This window comes from Haplochromis burtoni, unplaced genomic scaffold, assembly GCF_018398535.1.
Source record: "Haplochromis burtoni strain Fernald_Lab_line unplaced genomic scaffold, NCSU_Asbu1 Contig_2, whole genome shotgun sequence".
NCBI classification, from domain to species: Eukaryota; Metazoa; Chordata; class Actinopteri; order Cichliformes; family Cichlidae; genus Haplochromis; species Haplochromis burtoni.
The window spans coordinates 6,465,192-6,474,006 of record NW_024582363.1 but is presented as its reverse complement, the minus strand read 5'-3'; the positions used below and the strand labels follow the sequence as shown (position 1 = coordinate 6,474,006).

At 37.6% G+C, this 8,815-nt stretch overlaps 1 protein-coding gene across 1 annotated transcript; it reads left to right on the top strand.

Annotated features, from left to right (window-relative positions):
- Positions 1-840: 840 nt before the first annotated feature.
- Positions 841-8,384, top strand: LOC102294997 (secretory carrier-associated membrane protein 5). Its single transcript, XM_005912875.2, has 7 exons — positions 841-1,045; positions 1,472-1,534; positions 1,632-1,751; positions 3,751-3,907; positions 4,856-4,957; positions 6,744-6,861; positions 7,224-8,384. The coding sequence occupies exons 2-7, from the start codon at positions 1,528-1,530 to the stop codon at positions 7,401-7,403; spliced, it is 684 nt and encodes a 227-aa protein (XP_005912937.1). The 5' UTR covers positions 841-1,045; positions 1,472-1,527; the 3' UTR covers positions 7,404-8,384.
- The last annotated feature ends 431 nt before the right edge of the window (positions 8,385-8,815 follow it).

The window sequence follows — 8,815 nt, the reverse complement described above, 5'->3', positions numbered from 1 at the left end:
GTATTCAGTAAGTGAAAATAAAATAAACAATAAAAGGTGAATCAAATGGACCATTACGGCAAGGCTGGGATGGTCAGTTTGGTAAAGTAAATCCGTTGGGCATCTTTCTTTGCCTTTAGACAACAATTCTGATGGCAAAAGAGCCAAACGGGACAGGCCAAAAAAAACAAAACAAAAAAAAAACAATTATACACACTCTGCTCTCATATAATGTATGTATGTATGTTTGCACTTTTTCTTTAGACCCGAGTTAGACCACTGTACCTATTTCTCATTTTTCTAACAAAATATAGAAATAGAGAAATTATCTATACTTTTACTTGGGAAAGAGTTTAAAGGTATCCTGGAAGGCAAAGATAGAAGAGATCGTTTTCCTCCAGTGTCGGTTCCTGCAGTGAAACAGCACCCCCACCTGGAGAGCTGAAATCATTTTAGTGTTTAGGCGAACAACTATCTCAAGCTTCACGCTTAGGTTTAGAAAGGAAAGTGTCCCGAATGGTGGTGTTACACCACGCAGAGTTTGGTAAAGCTGGATTTCTACATTATGAAGGAATTCCCTCTTGTCTTTTTTTCTTTTCTTAAACAGCGTACAATTATATATATTTTTTCAAACATCGCCACTGCTGATGTGATTAGAGCTGTGACCTGATTAGACGTTTCCAGTTCACAATTAATGTCTGCAAGTTGCTTTAGGACAACTGTAAATACTGAGGACGGTGGTTAACGCCACTTTTGTTTTAGCAGCGTGTTCAGCACCATGGACAGAGAGCCAAACAATGATTGGGTCAACAATACAACGTCAAGGATTAGAGTAATCAGGCCATTGGTCTGAATCAAAGTGACAGCAGATTGAAGCACGGTGATTGGCCGACAGACAGCATAGTTAGGATCGATTCCTGTAGTCATACAGAGCAAAACAAAGTCTTGAAATAGTTTAACAGTTTACCTGTAGATTCCGTCCGATTGGATTTCATCTGTTTAAAGCGAAGGTGAAGCTTCGGTTGTAGAGCACGTTAAAGAGAGGAGCGGCTGCTCTCTGGAGGAGGTAAGCAGATTATGTTTCCTGCCGAATCCGTAATTCCTGGCTCTGCAGTTCAAATACATGTGCAGGGAATGTGTGTTGGAACATTTCATTCGATGAAATGCGGCTTGCTTGTTGATCGTCACTGGGTTTGGGGGCAGATTGCCTGATTTATGTTTCTGTTAAACCGGAAGGACTGCGTCGTTAAAGTGTTATCAGCACCACTGGGACATGACTGGGAGAGCACACACATTAAATCCCCCGGCAGAATGTCGACGGAGACGTGAATTTGTAACATTCTCCTTCCTCTAAAGTACACTGTGTTTATGTGGCAGCGATGTAGAATCCATTCCTTCACCGGACTTCCTCCGTTGCCAGTGACATGCAGTTGAAACACATGCAAAGTGCTATACACACTATATTAATCTGAAATGTTTTCTAACTTCACAGGCTGAAAAGTCTGAAAGAGGGATTACTCGAAACAGCAAGCTTTACAGTATTTCCCAATGGCCGGTCAGTAAATAAACTGTGACGAACTGAAGTCAAAATTAAAACATTACTCACCCGGATGTATTTAGTGCTATAACTGGTATTGAACTGTTTATTGCAGAGCCAAATTTCCCCCCATTGCCTGGATTCATTCCTCTCAAGCCGTGTTTCTACCAAGACTTTGAGGAGATCCCTGAACAGCATCGCAGCATGTGCAAGAAAATGTACCATCTGTGGATGCGTAAGTGAATAAAACTGAAGTTATATGTTATATGTTATTTTTTTGATTGTCATGATGCAAAGCTGTTATGAAAATGCAACTCCTATACAAACTTCCGAGCTTATGTTTCAAGAGAGAAACTCTTTTTTTCTACCTTGGCTATAACAGAAAAACAGAAAAAAATAATTTTCCTGAAGGCCCCATAAAGTGTCTTATCCTCTGTGATCAGCTGATGATAACAACTATGAAACAGAAGGGCAGTGGTTTACAAGGGTCCTTTAGGTCCAAGAAGATTTTTTATGGGCTGTGGCTGTAATGTCCTGACTGGTTTATTTGTTAATGAGTCACAGCACTGACCAGATGGCCTTGGTTTGAGCAGAGCAGTAACAGTAAAATTGTGTTGAACAATCTTTGCCAGGAGCAGTTTCATCAAAGTTTACTGCACTATAAACATGCAGTACAGTGGTGTTTGCGACATTGCTGTACTCTGAAACTTCCTGCCTGTTCATGAATTCATGTAAGAGAACTGAAGGCAGGAGGAAGGGTGCGAAAGAGCTCAAAAATGATGTATCACTGACACAGGAGTCAGTGTCAGAACTGCTATAAGGAGCAGGGCAATACACCAATACGCAGTAAAAAGTATTAAAGGTGAAACAAGATTGTTAATACTTGCAAACAGTTTTGGTCAAATGAGACAAATTCAGAAGTGAATTTTGTTAGTTGGGGATTTGGCAAAAGGGCCATATTGTGATAGGGGTAAGATGAGAATCAGTAAGTGTTTTAAGTAAAGATAGGGAGGGATTCACCAGTAAAGACTGTGAATATAAACGGTTAAAAAACATAGTTTAACTGTAACATTTTCAAGGGAAAACTGTAAAGAATTTATGATTTTCTTTATCATCATTGCATTATATAAGAAAACAGATTAAGAGAATCCAGAGAAGTTTTTGACCACAAGGGACGAGGCTGAGAATCAGTATGGGAAGGCCTGCAGTTCAGATCTGTCACCCACTGAAAAAAATTGGTGCATTGTGAAACAAAAAATACAATAAAGGAGACCACACATTTTTGAGGAGCTGAAATCTGACATCAGGCAAGATAGTGAAAACATGTAGCTATGAAAGCTACAAGGGTTGGTCTCCGCTGCCTCTCTAACTCATTAAAGAGATTGCTGCTAAAAGAAGAGGTGATGCAACACAGTTGTAAACATGACTCTGTCTTGAAATGTGACGCAATAAATTTAAAACAAGTTCTAAAATCAGTATTACAAAAACAAAACCAATCAATTAGTTTCAGCATTTGAGATGATTTTTTGTGTATTGCAGAAAGAAATACATGTTTTAAATGATTTACAAACATTATATTCTTTAAATATTTACCTTTTACATGATATTTTCTAAAGAAAATGTTATAGCAGGAAATTTGCATCTGTCACGCTGAAGAATTTATAATTGCTCTGAATTTCTTTTTGTGTGCGACTTAAAAAAAAAGATAAACATAAGCAGGTATTGAAAGTCCCAATCTGCTCAGATTTTTGCCTTCTGCCATGATGCACACACGGCTTGTTATTTTTGTGCTCGAGTACTTTTTCTTCATTTAATTTGTGAAAATCATTCTAAGCTAACAGGAATTTTGCTGTGCTGTGCATTGGGGAAAGTGTTTTCCAAATAGCTGTCATGTGCCACCTGTGCAGTGCTTCACTTTTTTCTCTTTTTCTTGTAAAGTTTTTCAAAATTTCCCCAAAGACCAACATTTGAAACTGACATAGAGTTCTTGTTTAGTTTAAAAACCAAAACTGGAATGTGAATGCAGAGGCTGAAATGGAGCCAAGTGTTGGTAATAGAAAATGACTTCAGTTAAAAAGTTATTTGTGGCTGTCTCCTCTTTACTTTTCCAAACTGGTCCATAGTTATGCATGTTTATGTATCAGACAGGTGTTTTTTAGGGCTTTTTCTTTTGCATCAATGCTTGATTTGTTGTTGTTGTTGTTGTTGTTGTTGTTGTTGTTGTGTTCTTACAGTTAACAGTGCCACACTTGTTGTGAATCTTTTTGGCTGCTTTGCTTGGATGTTTGGTGGAGGTGGTGTGACAAACTTTGGCATGGCCATCATCTGGGTCCTCATGTTCACTCCTTGCTCGTATGTCTGCTGGTTCAGGCCCATCTACAAGGCCTTCAAGTAAGTCAAACATGAAGTAATACAATAATACCAAGCACTGTTTTTAACTATGTTAGTTGGAATGAAGTTGTTGTGTTATGTTTTAGATGTCATAGTATTAAGACCTTTTAAATATTATGTGTTATAGTTTCACACAAAAATAGTTCATGGTTGTTGTTGTTTTTAGCCCAAAATTAAGAGAAGTCTTTGAGATGCAGCTTTAAATGAGAGGTACAGATGTCTTTTCATATAAACAGGAAAAGGACATGAAATTTAACCCCTCTGGGTAAGGACCCAACTCTGACAAGGCAGCTCAAGATCCATCTATGTCACGATTCACAGGGAAAGAAAGAATTTTCCAGTTGTAGATAGCTCCCTGGGTCACTTCAACACACTATTCCATAGAAACAGTTAGCATTTGCAGTACATGAACCTTTCATAAATTGTTTATAAGATGAAAAAATGTATATATACTCTTTCATTTATGAACATGAAAATTGGACATTGTTAAATATGACAGAAAACAAACATAAAAGAAACTCACTCTGAGTCTTACATAGATTAAATGCTAACTAAGCAGAATACACATCTAAAATAGTGGTCTGCTCTTGTTTTGTCTTTAAGCTAATTTGTCCTCCATTTTTGTAAAGTGCTGAGTAGCAACAGGGATAAATGTCCCTTCAGGGACAGAAGGACACTCAGAACATTCTCTAACCTTTCGCTGAAGGGTAGTGCAATTTTCATATGCTCTGCTGACATGAATATATTGTCTCATGCGCTGACACACTACATGGCAGCAGCATGTAGTTGCTGACTGGGCTGCCAAGAGAGATGTTGATGTCGAGTAGGGGAAACTGTCTTTGTTTAAAACAGTAGATGATGCAACATGTAGACATACAGTATATAGCACTAAATTTAGCTTCACAGATGTAACTGCTTAATAGTCTTTTTTTTTTGTATTCTTCACAGGAGTGACAGCTCTTTCAACTTCATGATCTTCTTCTTTGTGTTCATGGCTCAAGTTGGGATTAGTGTCATCCAAAGCATAGGCATCCCAGGATGGGGAGTATGGTAAGACTGGGCAGAAGTGTCAGGCACAACTTCACTTATTTTCAAGGTGCAGAGAAGAGTATAACGTCTGAAGAGAATAAAGCTCCAGCAACACTTCTAATATAAATTAATAACTTTATTTTTTGTTTAACATGTTTTGGGTTGTTGGCTTAATGGTAACCCTAACGAAGGTTACAAACCCAAACATGCCTGTCATACTCAAAGAGCAGACGGGACCCAAACGCAGACTTAGAATGCAGTTCGTGAATTTATTTTCAGCAGGGGTGACCAACCTGGGTCAAGACACCTGAATCAAATGATTAGTTCATTACCAGGCTTCTGGAGACTTTCAAGACATGCTGAGGAGGTAATTTAGCCATTTAAATCAGCTGTGTTGGATCAAGGACACATCTGCAACCTGCAGGACACCGGCCCTTTGAGGCCTGGAGTTGGACACCCATGATTTACAGTGATGTGTTACAGTGTCTTTCTGTGGAACCTCCACAGATCCTATGCACAGTATACAAGCTGATGGTCAGATAGATTTCACTGTCTTTAGACTCGATAGCAAAACAGTTCACACTCACACGCAAAAATCCTCTTTGAGGAAAACAGAGAAGACTTCTTGAAAGAAGAGAAACACACAAGGACCCAGCTGATAAACTTACAGAACAGGAGTGAGTATCTACCTCTACTGAAAGAATTTTCTCAGTATTTGAAGGGAGCTGACTGATCACCAGATGAGTAGTAGGTGAGTTGATTACTACAGGTGTGCCAGGCTGGAGGACGGGGCCTAAGAGGATCACACCTCTGAAAGGTAAGGTGTTGTTACCACACACACACACACAAACAAACAGAGAGAGAAAGCGCACCAAGGTGGAGAGCGAGAAAGACTGACAGAAGTACCAGGAGGACTGAAGGACTATGACAATGTCGGTCAAACAATATATTGTTTCTGGAGCGTTATCCTCTTCAGAGTCACAGTAAACTATAAACTTATATACTACTACTTATATATGTCATATACTGTATGTCTAATTTGTTTACATTTGACTTACAATGTTCAAATTTGGAAAGGCATATTTTTGTGTTTATTAATCTATTCAGATATTTGTTCTGAAAATTAAAATTATATTTTGTATAGTTAACTGTTCTGACACTAAAACAATTTAAACTTAATTCTAAAACAATAAATGGTATTACACAAATGCCACAGACAGTTTGGCAGACATTTTTACCAGCATACGTGCATGTTTGATCAATTGCTGTGCAAATAAATCTGAACATTAAAATTGGACATTGTTTAATATGTCAAAAAACAAGCACAAAAAACAAACAAACAGTTAATCCCAACAAGTGTGTTTTAGGTGCATAAATAGTTTAAGTTCAGGTTAGTTGAGATGTATTTTTGAAGACTTTGTTGCTTTCATTAACATGACAGTGATGGACCATCAGATATGGCCCTCGTATAACTTTTATGATAGTCCTGTTATTAGATTTTGAGAGGCTGTTAAAGCAATCCTCAAAATGTCACCTTACTCAAGCTGATGATCACAAATTAATATTATGACAGTCTCCATAAAGTTTATAAATGTCACCATGTGCAATTCCATACCCTCATGCATAAGCTATAAAACTTTTAAACTTTATACTAAAGTATTTAAAGTCTACAAAATCATTGCCATTTGACAGCCTGATGTTCAGTGGTAATATGAGTCAGTCCAATAGCAGATTCCTGTAGCGTTAAGATTCTAAAATTAAATTCTCTTTTTTTCATTGCCGTAATGGTCCTTTCTATCTTTTTCAGTGGTTGGTTGGCTACTATCTCCTTTTTCAGCTATAATATTTTGATCGCACTGATCATGCTGGTCCCTACAATCATGTTCACTGCTGTGGCCTGTCTGTCCTTCATTGCACTCACCAGGGTAAGACTTTTACTGGTGCATTACTTCAAGGGAGGAAAGTAGATAGGTATTTCTTATAAAGGCTAATTCTATTAAATTGAATTTTTCAAAAATTATTTATCTGTAGCTTCAAGGCCATGTTCATTCCAGAAATTTGATTAATTTTATTCATTCCTGCAGAGCAGCACTGTTGGGTTTACCACTAAAATGAGAATCCTTTTAAGTATCTACAGCACTATACAAATGGTTTAGGTCTACAGAATTAAGGATTAGGAAATAAAGTATCTAATCTATGTCAGCATCAACTTAAGTAATTAAACCTACTTTACTTTTAGTCTATAATTGCTTCTTGATAATGACTTGTTATTCCACTTTGAATGCAGATCCATAATTTCTACCGGGGCAGTGGGGCTAGCATGACTAAAGCTCAGGAGGAATGGTCCACTGGAGCCTGGAAGAACCCTCATGTCCAAGCAGCAGCCCAGCAGGCTGCCATGGGTGCTGCAGCTGGAGCAATGCAGGAGCAGTACTCCAGCCCGCAATACAATGAAAACCAGATGTAGAATTTTCAAAACAGAAGGTCAAGGACATGAAGTCACAGCAATGCCAAAGGCTGAACAACCAGGCTGTGAAGATCTTAACGATCTCTATTGACAGGGTTGATTCTTAAAAAGCAACTCTTTCTTACACTATGCAAACAAATAGCTCTTAACATATATAGGAAGCTGGAATTTTGCCTTCCTCTATTAAAGGACATGCTAATCATTTGTAGTCTTTTACACGTGTTTGGTATGTGTTTTTACTCTTCAAATGAAAGTAGTTTTCAAGACGTAGTAGCTCCATTCTATGAGTTGGATATTAATATGTCAATCTGCATGTTTTTGTAGCAAGTTTTACAAACGAGGTCAAAAAGGTTATAACCACCTTTGAAGTATTTAAATGAACGTATTATTATACTAATGTACTGTTAGAATGATGAACTATTTAGGAAGTTGCTTCATCTTTTCTTTTTTGACTTAAACAAAAGATCCAGTGTCACTTTGCAACTTTATATTAGATGATGCTACTCTGTAAAATCTAACTAAAACCTCATTAATGCTTCTATGCAGTTCATCGGGGATTGCACTGTAAAATCAAAGGAAGCTGCAGTACTGAATGGTGTATAACTGTTACAGTAAGAAAGAGTATTATTACAAGCCTTCAGGTGGAAATATATTTGGAGGGCCCTCTTTGATGTCCTTGGTGCTTCTTGTTGACATGCTTATTTTCCACCAAAAAGCATCAGATTTACATCACAGGTTTAAATGAGTTGTAATGGTTATTTTACTTTTAGAAAAACAAAAAGCATTAGATATCTGACATGTGTTCTGATCTTCAGTTTGTCTAGAAAAGTCACTGTTTTGTATTGAATGTCAATTTAGGGTGTGCCCATTTGTAAGATGCAAATGTACCATTTGCCAGAGAATCAGCCTCTTGCTGTTTGACAGGTTGACCACAGAGAGGCGCTGATGGTTTTAGCATGAAATAAAAAGCTCCAACACTTACCAATTACCTTCATTTATCCTTCACAGATTACAGTCTGCACTTATTGTATTGGGTTATTTTGTCATGTGCATGTTTTAGCTGTAAGATTCTTTTTTGTTGTTGTTGTTGTTGTTACATGAATCACACACAGGTTGTATGGCCTGCTGATCAGGCCACATAAGCAGGAGTAGGATACCCCCACAAGCCCAAGAAGTGGAATATGGGATTAAAATATTATTGCTTGAAATCATTCCAGGTACAGTTGCTGGTGAATGGCATGGATTAGCAACCCTCACACTCACTCCAAATTCAATGTATTTATTTATTTATTTATTTATTTTTTAAAAAAGGAAACAAGAGCCCTTAGGAAGCTTCACTGTCAGGTATCATGATGAGCAAGCGAACACATATCCATTTTATGGCTTGTAACAAATTATGTTTCCACTGGAAA

Coding starts and splice junctions, on each gene's coding strand:
- LOC102294997 (XM_005912875.2), top strand. Junction 1,752..3,750: donor AATGTACCATCTGTGGATGC/GTAAGTGAATAA, acceptor GTGTTCTTACAG/TTAACAGTGCCACACTTGTT. Junction 4,958..6,743: donor ATCCCAGGATGGGGAGTATG/GTAAGACTGGGC, acceptor TATCTTTTTCAG/TGGTTGGTTGGCTACTATCT.